The sequence below is a fragment of the Polyodon spathula genome, chromosome 4, assembly GCF_017654505.1.
Source record: "Polyodon spathula isolate WHYD16114869_AA chromosome 4, ASM1765450v1, whole genome shotgun sequence".
Taxonomy (NCBI): domain Eukaryota; kingdom Metazoa; phylum Chordata; class Actinopteri; order Acipenseriformes; family Polyodontidae; genus Polyodon; species Polyodon spathula.
In genome coordinates this window covers 73,691,811-73,707,054 of record NC_054537.1, presented here as the reverse complement: position 1 = coordinate 73,707,054, position 15,244 = coordinate 73,691,811, and the positions used below count along the sequence as shown (strand labels likewise).

Below are 15,244 nucleotides of genomic sequence, written 5' to 3'. Positions count from 1 at the left end.
GTTACAGAATACTCAAGCCGAGGAAGCGTTTTATACCAACTAGCGTTTAAGCTTCTCTCACACTGTTCAAACATACATCAACGTGGATAGGACTTTAAAACAGGCTGACTTGGATTACACCGTGTAACAAATTTTTTATTTTTTTTTGGTTCCTGGGTAGTAAGTGTTATTTCCTAATTGCTTATGCCTCAAAAGTACAGAAAATGGCTATTATTCCCCACAAACTTTACTTTTGTGACCAGGACAGTGATATTTTGAAATGTACCTATTTTCCAGAACATTCCAGATAGATTCAGTGCTGAGTAAACCTGGAGTAACTTCTAGAACTTTGTAGAACTTTCCAGTAATATAAATAGTAGTATAAATACAGGGGCCTTAAGGCCACCAGTTCAGTTTAGTTCCAGCTGCCTAAGTGGATACATATCTGCATTTTTCTGAGATGGCATCAAGAGGCTGCAATGGTGGCATTCCTTAATGGGTCTCCTAGGCAGTTTTACCAAGTTTCCCTGCTATCTTTGCCTTTGGGACAGCAGGGACACCAAGGCGCATTACCACAGGCAGGACTGGCCTCAGTGGACCGAGTTCTCTATGGGGAGGAACAACGTCAAGTGGGAGCCACTGGTGGACCGACGGAAGGTGCTGATGCCACCACTGCATATCAAATTGGGCCTTAAGAAACAATTTGTCAGAGCTCTAGATAAGGAGTCGGCAGCCTTCAAGTACCTTCAAGACTTCTTCCCTAAGCTGTCTGAGGCAAAGGTCAAAGCCGGTGTCTTCGTCGGACCACAGATAAAGAAGATCCTGGAGTGCAATGAATTCCCCAGGAAGCTCAATAGTAAGGAGAAAGCGGCTTGGAACAGCTTTGTCGCAGTGGTTCGGGGCTTCCTGGGCAATCACAAGGCCGAAAACTATGTAGAGCTGGTTGAGACTCTGGTGAAGAACTACAGCACAATGGGCTGTAGGATGTCCCTCAAAGTCCATATCCTTGATGCTCATCTTGATAAATTCAAGGAGAACATGGGAGCATACTCGGAGGAGCAAGGCAAGCTCTTCCACCAGGATATACTGAACTTTGAACGCTGCTACCAAGGACAGTATAACGAGAATATGATGGGAGACTACATTTGGGGGCTGATTCGTGAAAGTGATTTACAGTATAATCGTAAATCCCGAAAAAATACTCACTTCTAAATCTTTTGTAGTCATATTTATATTACTTTAGTATAAATACATGTTAATTTGGATTCATATGTTGTTTTTTTCTGACTTTATGTGAATGCAAAGACCGTTTTCTCATTGGAAAATATCAAAATATCACTGTCCTAGTCACAAAAGCAAAGTTTGTGGGGAATAATAGCCATTTTCTATACTTTTGAGGCATAAGCAATTAGGAAATAACACTTACTACCCAGGAACAAAAATTGTGTTACATAGTGTTATCTTTATTAAGATCATCAGCAGCAGTTGCACAAGAACTAGAAGCAACAGCAGATTTTAGTTTATTTTCCTCAGTTTCTTTTTGCGACCGACTTTCTTTGTCATACCTGTCAACTTTTGAAAATACACAGTCGGGAGGGGATGGGGTGCAATCTGTGAAACATTTTTATTGTTTCCCCTGTAGAGTGGCTGCAGTGGCGGCACAGGTACGTGGCTAATCATGTGATCTTGCCTCATGCACTGAATGCATGCCTGCCACAGGGCTCCCCTGGGTCCTAAAACCTCCTAAGTACAGTCAGGCCACACACCGGCCATGACTTTTTCTGACATAAGGGGGTTTAACAGTACAGTTTTGAGTAAAATATGGAAGAAAATCTATCCCAGGAGATATGGGATACTCCTGGTGAATACGGTAGAGTTGACAGGTCTGCATTATCAGTGCTAGTGTGAGTCAGAGGCTCTTTTTCTCTAATAAGAATTGTGATGCAGAACTACGGTAAGATGGGGACCCGTTGTCAGCATTGATAGAACTAAACAAAATGAATGGGTGGCAAAAAATATGTATTTCCTTAGCAGGAATTAGAGATCATTTCAACTGTTGTACAGATCTAATTTACTATCCTTTTTCTTCACTCTTCGTTAACTTTCCTGAACTACAGTACTCTCTCTCTCTCTCTCTCTCTCTCTCTCTCTCTCTCTCTCTCTCTCTCTCTCTCTCTCTCTCTTTCATTGTAACAGCTTCTTAAACCAGATGAGAGCCTTTTAGTTTGACATATTGAAACAGAGTACTTGGGTATTTTTGGATGAATTTGGTGTGATTTGCGAGTATCTACATTCAGGCGTGTCAATCAGAAGAAGTATTTGTAAATACTGGTGACAGGTTGAAAAATGTATCAGGTAAAATTAGAAAATGAAACAAAGAAGATAATATACACTGTTGGCCCACCCAAATTATTATTATTATTATTATTATTATTATTATTATTATTATTATTATTATAATATTAATAAGTAAAATAACAAAAATTGCTAAGGAGATTGAACTTGGGTGGGCTAAAGGGACATTTGGTAAACCACCACGTCCCGTCCCCGGGTGGGGTCGTTGGGGGGGGGGGGGGGATCGCGGCCGTGATATCCATTATAGGGGCATAGTTTGAGTATCTATAAAAAAAACTTGTAAGCATACAATGTGCTTTGTGGTTAACAAGCATGAAAGTGAGGGAAAATGGTGAACAAAAATAGGACTTGAACTTATGCCATTTTTCTTAGAGCGCCTAATTTCAAAGAAGAAAGTTGACAGCTGACAATAGCAAGCAGCTTGCTAGTCGTTTTTTCGTTTCTTTTTGCAAACAAGGAAATGTGAACTTTTACAGTTTTAGAGATGGTGGCAGATAGTGGTGTGAATGAGAGTCACAAGAGTGAGTGTGGGTTGAGACACACACACCCACCTAGAGAGAGCGAGAGCCTGCATCGCACAAATACATTTTAATTAACCAAATTACCAACAGCCATTGTGCTTCCTCTGCCACGTTGTTGTGCCTGAGCTGTGTCTGCCTCTGTTTGAATCTGATCCATGTTGTACGAAAGGTTTAACAGGAGGATTTACCCATTTCTGGCATGACAGGTTTGCACAGTGTGTTGAAACGTTCTACAAAGACTGAAACATGAGCTCCTTAACAGAAGAGCAAGAATTTGATTTTGATTTTCTATTTGAATACAACCAAGGAGAAGACTCCACCAGTAATAAAGGTTTGTAATACTGTGTCATCGAGATGGGAAGTTGGAACCATGTTTATACAATTCTAAATTAAAATAGTGATTTCTACAAAGCAGTAACGATATTTAGAACTTTCTGTGGTCTAAAACGTATTTTTCAAAGAAAACTAAAAATATTCATTTTAGTTTTAGAATAAATAAGTTAAATAAACAGTACTGTAAAGTTATTTTACTTTGTAATGTGTTGGTCTGTATTTTATATGTTGTATATATACTACAAGCACATTTCTTACATGTTATTAATTCTAATCTAATTTAAAAATTGATACAAACTGCTTGGTGGCTGATTATGTTGGACTGGTGGGGAAATGGTAGCATGTGAACTATCTAAGCATTGTAAAGGAGACTAGTAACATATCCTGCTACATAAAGGGTTATGCGAGATGGACTTTGGTATACTGTACTTTGCATATGGCTGGTGCATGATATTGGTTTTTACTGTAGACAACTATATAACAACCTTTGTAGTTGCCATTCTAGAATATTTTTGTGGTCTGTTTTCAAACAACAGTTTACTAACTATTGTTCCATATACAGACCCTGCCCCTGTCACTATATATATATATATATATATATATATATATATATATATATATATATATATATATATATATATATATATATATATATATAAGGGTGCTGTAAAGCGATGAAAATGAATCATGATTAATCTTGTGATTAAAAATTGTAATCTTAGTTAATCTTGGTTTTAATCGCATATTTAATTGATACAATTACTGTATCCATCTAATTCATTTGTTTTATTGCTGATGTTATTATTATTATTATTATTATTATTATTATTATTATTATTATTATTATTATTATTTTTAAATTTCTTATTACCTATAAGGCCTTAAATGGTCTTGGACCTTCTTATCTTCAAGATCTGCTGACCCCATATGTCCCTAGTAGTTCCCCGAGATTGGAAAATGCTAATCTTCTGACAGTCCCTAAAATTAGTTTGAACTCGGTCGGAGCCTGGGAATTTAGTAATAATGTCCCTCATCTTTGGAACTTGCTCCTGATTCATATCAGGAATGCTAGCACAATGTAATCTTTTAAATATCATTTAAAAATAAATGTGGTTATTGAAATAAAACAAATCTACAATGGTAACGAGTCTGCAGTCGGTAGCTATCCAGTAGCACTGTTATACTTATCGTACTTCGCTTAATTCATGGGTTTGCAGCGATCCTGAATTTCTAAAAGAGTACTCTGTCGAAACTGATGGGTTTCATTTGTTGTTGCACTGTTGCTGTCTGTAGCAGAAAAAGTATTAGTGTATTTTGAGAAGTGAAAGTAAGTTTAGCACACAGGTGGTACAGCAGACTAGATGCACTTCTATGATGCTTTGCCAGTAGATTCAAGTAACCCTCTCTTTCTATCCAATGAACTGTCATGAAGTTTAAAAAGAAATAAACATCCCATTCACAGGTACTTCAGTTTGAGTGCTTTGCTACATAGTGCGGTTGCATGACTAATTTTGTATAAGCCAAGTGACCTTGGAGAACAAAGAGTATACACAAGACAGACCGTTTGCATTACCATGTTTTTTTCCTGCCCTGTGTTAAATTGAAAAGTAAAAAACCTGTAAGCTTAAAAACCACTCAATTTACGCAATTTTCTCTCTGTATTGGTGCATCCAGGGTAGAGGAGCATGATCAGTTTAAATAATGTATATGCTGCTGCTGTTTTTGTTGTTGTTGTTGTCTTCAACATCTTATATTTAAAAACAATACATTAATAAGGAAGTACAACTACATACTTACACAATAGTTTACTGTAAAAAATAAATATTGTATCACTGACAGGTCGCAGGCACAAAAATAAACAATGGCTGCTTATTATGTAGAAACAGATTCTAAAAGATATTTCAAACCGTGTTGGTCAGGTGTAGATTTACTATAAAAGTCAAAACCCTTATTAATAATAATATATTGGAAGCAATAAATGAACTAACATAATTGATTGAAATCCCCATAGAATTTTGACATTATTATATTGTTATAAGATACATGTACATATGTATAGCAAGGAACTTTTTTTTTTTTTTTAATGGAAATTGTGATATCAATGTACTGGGATAGCACCAGTTGTTTACTTGGCCTTAAGCATCATATGACTGATCTGAATATGATTTATTTTTTGTGTGCCGTTAGCCATTCAGAAATCATAGCCCATTATGATGAAATATGGCTGTATTTAAACATGTTGATCTCTTTTGCTTGCAGAAGCCTTCAACTATGCAACACCTAATGTTAGCATCTCCCTGCCCCTCAACATGGGAAACCCCTGCTTGTCAACATACCACAGCATCCATTCCAGCCAAGTTATGTCTTCCAACCATCAAGCCGGGTATATGGACAATGGTGCCTCGGGCTACTATCTGTCTCCTAACTTCAAGCCAAATGGAGCCCCTACCTTGGAAAGCCCCAGGATTGAAATCACTCCTTACATCGGGATGCACCATGGCAACAGCCAGTACCCCCAAGAAGAACGGATTGAAGAAAGCATCCCCAGTGCTAAGAGACCAAACTCAATTGTCACCCTGACCTTGCCCACTGCAGACAACTACAGAGATCCCAGCTGCCTTAGCCCAGCCAGCAGTTTGTCTCCCAGAAGCTGCAATTCAGAAGCCTCTTCCTATGAGTCAGGCTACTCATACAATTATGATAACTCCCCACAGAACTCTCCCTGGCAGTCACCTTGCGTTTCCCCCAAGGGAACTGCTCCAGAGGAAGTCTACCACCGCAGGCTGGCAGCCTGCACACTGCTCACCTCTCCAAAGCACTCCCCCTCCACATCCCCCAGGACCAGCGTCACAGACGAGAACTGGCTTGGCACACGCAACTCCCGGCCGACCTCTCCATGTGGAGGGAAGAGGAAGTACAGCTTTAACGGCGTCCCCTACAGACACCCCTCCTACTCCCCACACCATTCCCCGACCCCATCACCCCAAACCTCACCTCAGCTCAGTGTGACCGACGAGACCTGGCTGAACAACACCAACCAGTACACCAACTCCGCCATTGTGGCGGCCATTAATGCTCTGACCACCGACAACATGGACATGAACGACGGCATCCCTGTTAAGTCCAGGAAGACCAATGTCGACCACATGAGCCTTAAAGTGGAACCAGACGAAGAGGAGCATAGCACAGTAGCCCTGTCCTCTGAAGACTTTTCCAACCGACAGATGCCCTTCAAAAAAGAAAACTTCTGTGGGGAATTTTTATCAGTGCCACAGAACCCCTACTCCTGGTCCAAACCAAAGTCCTACATAAGGTAAGATGCCTTTTCTTTCATTTCACGCTGTGTTAGCACATTACAGAAGCCAATCAGACAATATCATCTTGCCAGAAACATCCAGAAAAAGCACTTGACAGACCAGTATACCAGCAGTCTAGCCTTATCTAGCATGGATTAATCCAATGGTTACTGAGAGGTTAGTAGAGGACTAAAAGGTAATGGGTTTGGTCTTCAGGCTGGGTTTAAAAAAAAAAAATTGTGCCTGTCTCAGAGGACCACTCCTGTTTGGTTTGGAAATAAGATGTTATGACATATAACTGAGTTTGAGCCACCAGTATATTTAGGTTCAGATCTGTGATGATTTGAAGTAGACTGATCTAAAAAGGTTATTGTGTGACAAAACCAATTCACCTTGCTGAGAACACCCAGCATATACAACTCTTGTTTGCTGCAGGTGCTGCTTTGTATACAGTGTGCTACACATTTTATTTGGAAATCTCATTTCCTCATTTTCTCTGTGCACAATCAACACCTTGTTTCCTTTACGTTTTCTCAAGCGCATTGGTGATGATAATGAGAAAACATGGAAATATTATAATTTCTTTTGAAGTTGGATTTTGAATCCTTTTAAGTCTTAAGTCTTTCCCAGCATGTATCTGATTTTATCTTGATGGAGTATTTTCAAATCTAATAGATATATTATTTAATATACTATCCTGAATTTCAGATAAGTTCATTTATTTATATACTGTATATGAAATCACATCAAATTTAATTTTGAACAGCAATATCTGGCATATTTAATCTCAACTACGGCCAAGTAAATTGTGGCAGAAGTACATTTTGTTAGTAACTCATAAAAAAATAAAATAAATAATAATAATAATTCAAGGTTACCAGTACATTTGTCACTTTCATATCAAACCACACATTTTAATTAATCACTAGCAAACTCTTATTCTAAAGTGTAGCCACGCCTTTTCACATTTTTTATGGTAACTACATTTATTACATACTGGTATCTCAAAGACACAACTGCCATGTATGTATTATTTTTTCTTACTACTGAAGACCTTTAAACAGTCAGCTGCAAGTGCATATTGAGTTGCCTCTTGAGCCAGTTGGTTATGAGCACCTTACTGGACTACTGGGTTATTTATGGCCTTGTTTCCACCTGTCATGAGGTAAAAGCAATTTTAAATCGCCCCTATTCTTTTCCATCAGCAGAAGAGTGATGTCAGCATGATTTGAACTGGGACTCTGATAGTACTGTATGAATTTGGAATACAGACTGAGAGAATCTCTTTGGGCCCAGTTGCTCTGATGGAGGAATTACTTGTAATCTAATGAATGCTCCCATGCAGAGGATGCCAGAGGCAGGTTTTAAAATGATGAAAAAACATGTATGATAACAGAGTGCTGTGGTTTATTTAAACTGTAATATTGAAGGAAAGTTTATTCATTTATAAATGGCAAACATACAAAATAGTGTAGCAGTTTGTCATTTTTATACAGGTTGGAAATAGAAAGAACTAAAATAAAAAATCACCAAATAAATATTTTATCCTGGTGGTTATAGATGTGTCTGGCTGGCTTATCAGCATTTTTAAAAACACCTTTTTTTTCAGTCTATTTGAATTACAGAGATTAACTCTAGCATAAACTAAATTACTAATTGTGCTGGGGGGTTTGCGATCCAGATTTGCACTACGGTTTTTGGCACGGAGTATTGAATAATGTGACCTAGATCACCCTTTTCTCATAGCCATTTTTCCTAAATATAATGTTCATCTTATTTATTTCTGTAACATAAAATGGACTTGATCTTCAAAGACCTGCACACCACTAAATCAATTTCAGTTTCTATGAGCTTCCTTGATAGTTATTTTTTTCAAGAACTTGATTTATCAAATGCTTTCATATTTACACAGTAGCTTTTTTTTTTTTTTTTTCCACTGGCACATTTTCCTTCAGGAAATAAAGTGTTTGATGGAGATAATCTTAAATAGGAAATGAACTTGACAGCCAAACAGAGGCAAACAGTTAGTGGAATAATTGTAATGCATTGTGCTTCAAAGCTAACATGTTATTGCTGTTAATGTGATGTCATACTATGGATATTGTGATTGAAAGGAATGCAAACTGGAAGTGTTAGGTTGGAAGAACAATACATGCTGGGGGTCTAGTGGTACATAATGTAATGTGTATATTTAGATATTTTCCAGGCTTAAGTGTTTGCTTGGGATTGACTAGTGGTGTGCCCGTTGGTGTAGAAACAAGTATTCATAACGAGTACGGCCAAATTGTAATGTTGTAAGTACTCGTTATTGGGAGATTTAAAAAAAAAAAAAAAAGATATGTACAAAAATGCATTGAATCAGCTCCTGGCTCCAATAAGGCAATTTCAAGACTAGCGATAGAGAGCCAGGAAGGAGGGACCAGTGTGACACAGACTCTATCACACAACAGAGCTAAGAGTCATTCACTGTTGTGTGAGGTCAGGTAGCTGGAATGTTCGGCTCATTTAATAAAATACACTTAAAAAAAGTCAAATAAAAAATCTTATTCTTTTTAGTTCATACTGGATAACTTGCCCTTTTCAAGACTAGTCCTTCACTTTGTGCTCAACGCTGCAAATAATTGTATTTTCATTTAATTTTCATCTTTTTTTCTCGCAATAACAACTAGCACTATGTTAATATTCACTGTATAGATGTTATTTATACACACGGTTGTAGTCAAAAGTGTACATACTTCAATGGAAATCTATAATTTCTAGAAATTTCTTGAAGGTAAAGAATTTTAGGAAAAATCTTTTGTAGCAAAACTTTTGCTTTTGTGGATGAGGAAAATAAAGTTACACGAAATAGATGTCTACAATGATTTTTTTCAGCAAATTTTATTTGCAAAAACTCCAAAAATTCTAATCCAAAAGTATTCATACCCTTTGATACTTTGATAGTATTGTCTACAAGGTGCTAGAAATTTCAATATGATAACGCAGAACCTAATTCAAGAAAATGCTGGAAAATAGGTGAACATTCTTAGAGATTATAAAAGGATTAGGTATAGGATGATTGCTGTCATTACCAATAAGTCAATATGGGAAAAAGTAAAGTGCTATCTGGACCTCAGGCAAAAAATGGTTTCTTGTCATAAAGCTAGAGAAGGATACAAGAAAATTTCCAAGCATTTGAGTATCCCAATTTCAACTATTGTTTCTATTATCAAGAAGTACAAAACTCATGGTACTGTCACAATGCTCCCTCGGCCTGGAGAAAGAAAGTTCTTTCACCAAGAACAAGTAGAAGAATTGTGAGGAAGGTTAATAACAATCTGAGATTGACTGACAAAGATATTCAAAGTGAATTTGCTGCAAATGGGACTGGGGTTTCCATTACAAGCATAGGTCAGGTATTGCATGGTGAAGGTCTCAATGGTCTCAAGTCTTAGGAAAATATCACATGGACAATTGCTTAAAGTTTGCAAAATGGCATTTGAATGATGGATATCAGTTCTGGTCAAAGACTTTGTAGAGTGATGAAACAAAAACCAAGCTATTTGGTCACACTGATACTTGTTATGTTTGGAGAAAGTCTGGTGAGGCGTAAAAAGAAAAGAACATCATAGATACTGTCAAGCATGGACGTGGTAATATCCTTCAATGGGACTGTTTTTCCTCTAATGGCACAGGAAATTTAGTTCCAATATATAGTAAAATGGATTCGATAGCATACCAAAAGATACTGGCCAATCATCTTAAACCCTCTGCTACAAAACTTGGTTTAAAGTGCAACTGGACGTTCCAACACGACAACAACCCAAAGCACAAGTCAAAATCCCAATCTAAATTCGACGGAGAATCTTTGATATGAGTTGAAGAAGGTTGTGCACAAGAGAAGTCCTCGGAATTTGAATGAACTGGAACAATTTTGCATTGAAGAATGGTTAAAAATCACTAAAGAATCATGCAAAAAGCTCATTGACAAATATCCTAATCATTTAAAAGATTGATTATTATTGCTAAAGGTGCCTCAACTAGCTATTCATTTCATTTTCCTTGTCAGGGTATGAATATTTTTAAATTTTTTAAATTTTTTAAATAATAATGCTGAAATAAATAACTGTAGACATCTGTTTCTTGTAATTTTTTTTCCTCATCCAGAAAAGCAAAACTTTTGCTACAAAATATTTTTTCTAAAATTCTTTGTTTTCAAGAAATTTCAAGAAATTATAAATTTTCATTAGGGTATGTAAACTTTCGACTACAACTGTATGTATGCATTAAATATTATGTCACCTTGCCTACATACTATATGCCACATCCCTTGTTTGCTGGGCAATATATAAATGTGAACATTTATTTGTAATATTGATACTTTGTTCACTAACTTTCTTGGTAAGCAGTTGTAACTGTCCATAGCATGAAGACAATATGGGCTGTATCATTTTTGTATTTCAAGCAACATCTCGACCCTTGTGCTGCTAATTCCTTTGGCCATTAATCTTCATAACACAGCCACTGCTTATAACAAGGGCTTTTAAATTACTTATGTCATGGTACAATCATTATTGATGATATTGCAAATGTTAGATGGTGAAGGATGAGCAGCGATTCATGGTCTTGAAAGTAATAGTGCCATTCTCAATTGTGGTGTATGCTAATCTACTTCTCATGAATGTTTAATTGGCACTCCCTTCCATTACAGTCCTTCTTTGCCTGCACTTGACTGGCAGCTACCGTCTTGCTCGGGACCTTATGAACTTCAGGTTGATGTGCAGCCCAAATCCCATCACCGCGCTCATTATGAGACAGAAGGAAGCCGAGGAGCGGTGAAGGCATCTGCTGGCGGACATCCTATTGTGCAGGTACCTTTAAAAAAAAAGAAAATCTAAATCACCATTCCAGCCTGGTATATAATTTAGCTACGCTTTTTCTGAGACTCAAAAAGTATGGTTCATTTTTTCAGTTACTATATACTAGAAAAACTAATCACACACTCAGACAGTTTTGCTGTGTGACTTTCAAAACATACATAAAGTAGCCCCGCAACATAAAAAACACACCTTATTAGTAACTTATCATCCATCTTTCTTTCTTTTTTTTAAATCTGTAAAGAAGAATTCTTTCTGCATGACTGCATGAGTCTGTCACAGATCCTAGCAGAATTTAGGTTTATGACTGACTTGACAGGGGTGTAAATCGGTTTAAAAATTGGTGCTGAACAAGCCCCTCTCCCCCTGCTGTTTGCGACCAGTTTCTGCAGTTAAACTTCCCACATGACACAAACCTTTTCTTCTGTGTGGGTGAGTCATTTGAGTAGTCCAGATACTCAATCAGAAGAAGTTGTGACTGGCTAATCTGACTTTTAAATTTTATGAATGAATCATGAATTATATTAATTATTTCGAGTTGTATGTGCATACTTGCTAGCAAGGTGCAAATCATTGACTAAAGATTTTGGCTAGCTCTGTCTAAAGCTGTGACATTTGTCAAATTATTGTCAAATTCTTTTAATGATTTTTCTCTTAGTATACGTTAATGCACACTTACTACTTGCACTGCTTAATAATAATCTTAATAATAATCTGGCTGTTATGCTGTATAATGTTGAACAGCTCTCTACATATAGGAAGTAGGCCATAATGTTTAGTAAGTCAAAGGCTGATAAAGTTTCTGACTTGCTTTATTTACTATGATGAGTGCTGCTTTATTCATCTGAACAACGCTTACCTAAAACAGTTTAATATTTGTTTTTAACTACAACTTGGACAGTAGCCAGCTTCATAAAAATGTAATATTTATTCACATAAATTATGCATTGTTAAAAGATGTAGTCTGTCATAAGGATGTTAATTGTCTACTTAAGTGATAACCTTTGAGTGGTTGAAGATAAATGGAAATAACCCACTTGAGATGTCCAATGAGGGATTATTTTCATTTATTTATTTATTTTAAAATTGGAATCGGCAATTATTTTTCTTATTTTCTCCCAAATTTTTGTTTATTTCAACACGGCTCCCCGCTGCCACCCCCGTGCTGACTCGGAGGGATGAAGACAGACACCTGTGTCCTCTGTAATGTGTGCCGTCAGCCGTCCGCTTCTTTTGCAGTCACTGCAGAGTTACAGCACCAGAGAACCACTCAACTCTGGGCAACTTACATGCAGGCCTGCAGGCGCCCGGCCAGTGTACAGGGGTCGCTGGTGCGCGGTGAGCCCAGGACACCCTGGCAGACCTAAGCCTCCCCCCATGGACGGTGATTGGTCAATTGTGAAACAGTGGCATAGGCCCCAATTCATAAAAGTATTTTCCGACTGCCTTAATGAAACACATTTTGTTTAAAACTAACAGAAATCGTCCACATTGATATTCATAAAATCTGAGAATGAATGGGCATATAGTCGTTCAAGAATGGAAATCCGCCTCTTATTGATGACTTCATCAGCATTATTAATGTTCCCTGGTTGCCATTGGTAGCTGTTGCAAAAAGAAAAACGGAATCCACCAACAGCCTACTACCCAAACCCGAGTCTGCAGCTGCCAGTCACACGCAGCTTGCAAAACCTGATTCCGATGCCCCTATCACGTCTGCCAGAAATTCAAGACATGTCATATTTTCGAAAAAAAAAAGAAAAAGTATTTTTTCAATAAATACTGTGTATTTTCGTTTTGTTTGGCAACGCTGGTAAACACTTTTCCAAACACACACACACATAAGATTATTAACTGCAGGACCTAAATAAATAAATAAATAAACCAAAAGCACTGTAGGAGGACGTTTGAATAATACTAATAGGAATTCAGGCAAAACAGCCAATTCACAGATAAAAGCTATTTGCAATATTGTAGTTAAACAAATGTAAACAACAAACTTTTCCCAGGTTTAACATTCAGTTCATACCTAATTGGTCAATTCTACAAAATGTTATCCAAGTCTGATCATCAGTTGTTACTACTGCCGTGACAATGTTGAAAACGGAGAATTGGCTTGGTATTCTGTGATCGTGATCTGGAAGTCAAAAGTCAAAGGTTCATCACAATCCTTGTAGCTGACCTGTGTGACAATGACCTCCATAACCTACTTTGCGAATTATGCGAAAAGCACAATTTTAGAATCTGCTACCTGCAGGTAATAAACTGTGCAGATTACAATGGTTATGTATAGCAAGACGTGGAATGTTTTGTATTTAAAAAGTCTACTATTAAGCACATATAAATGTAGCTATATACTGTAGCTCATGAATCAAACCTTCTGCAGGATAAACCTTATATTTCATGACATAGGGGATGACTGGTTTGATTTGGTGGATAGGATGTTGAGCTTAATAAAGCTTTACATAAATATGAATTGAAAATTAAAACATACCCAATACAGCTACAGTTTTTGTTGTGATAAAAAAAAAAAACTCCCACCTAATTGTAATAATGAACTAGATGAAACACTGTACTGTGAACTGATGAGGTTACTGTATATGTTTACAAAGTGAAAGTGCAAATAGTGGGTTCTTGACTAAGAACAAAGCAAAAGGTATCAAGAAATCAATAGCAAAGTGTAAGTGCAGTGCCAAATAGAGTTTGAGACTCAAAATGGATCAAAAACACAAGATCACTGGGGGATACTACCACAGACCTTTTTTTCTGTGGAGAAACATGATAACTCCCATATGTCTTAGAATAATTAGTTCCAGGTTATGGGTGCAGCATATGAGAAAACAAAATTACCAGAGAAGGATAAGCGATGTGGTTGTTTGCTCTGGGGAGCTTGTGAGTTCATGGGTACACCTGTACAGTAAGTATATAATCTTCACTGATTCATCAAAATGTATAACCAGCAGCCCAATCAGGGAAACCCAGGTCATGCACCTGATGCATATAGTGTTTCAGACCTTGCTGGAGTCCGCATGGCACAATCTTCAAATTTACTCATTTGCAAATAATTATTTTAAATGTATTCTGATTTGTAATAGAGTTTGTAGAACTATGCATGTCTATCAGGAGCAGTGTATGTCTAGTAGAGCATGTGTATTAAGAACACTGTGGAACTGTGACATGCATGTTTCAACAGCTAAATCTGAGAAAACAGAACTATAGAAGAATGTTGTAAAAAGATACCAATTCTATTTCAGTATGAAATAGAACATGATTGTGGTATATTGCAGTTTTAATACTGCATTGAAATCCAGCTTTCTATCCTTACCCACTAGACTGGATTGTTAAGATCATCAATCTCCATCTCAAAAGCTTTTTTGCTGGTGTAATAAATATTTTGTTAGATTCAACATGATGTTTTTTGGGGTTTTTTTTTGTAACTTATACATAGATATACCATATGTAATTTTTAACTAGTTTTAAGTGAGCTAAAGAAGACATGTGTGCTTTGTTGAGAAGTTACATTGATTTCATTTCATGCAAACTAGTGGTACTGTATATGAAGGGTAATCTAGGATGCCCTGCAAATCTTAAAGGAGCAACAACCTGCTCCGCAGCACAGACACACAGAAAAGGCGGTGGGGGGGGGGGGGGGGGTTGGCCATTTGCTAATTTTTGGTTCTGCAACATAGTTGCAACCTCTACAAAGAAATGTAAGATTTAATTTGGTGCATTCAGTATACAATTGTTAAAATTGAAACATCTAAGGGAAGGCCCCACAGTCTACAGATTTCTGGTATAGAAAGATTTCCACAATAATGACTTTTCAAAGTTTCAAGCTGCATTAAAATAATACGACGAAATATATTATATATATATAATATATATATATATATATATATATATA

At 37.0% G+C, this 15,244-nt stretch overlaps 1 protein-coding gene across 4 annotated transcripts in view; it reads left to right on the top strand.

Annotated features, from left to right (window-relative positions):
- LOC121314840 (nuclear factor of activated T-cells, cytoplasmic 1-like) overlaps positions 1-15,244 on the top strand; it is a 107,295-nt gene that overhangs the window by 12,512 nt on the left and 79,539 nt on the right. For 3 of the 4 annotated variants that reach the window (XM_041248554.1, XM_041248553.1, XM_041248551.1), the window contains exons 2-3: positions 5,448-6,501; positions 11,175-11,334. In XM_041248554.1, the coding sequence (XP_041104488.1) occupies positions 5,448-6,501; positions 11,175-11,334 (1,214 nt within the window). Of the gene's footprint in view, positions 1-3,031; positions 3,187-5,447; positions 6,502-11,174; positions 11,335-15,244 lie in introns of those variants that run through there. The other variant, XM_041248552.1, reaches the window with a different exon arrangement.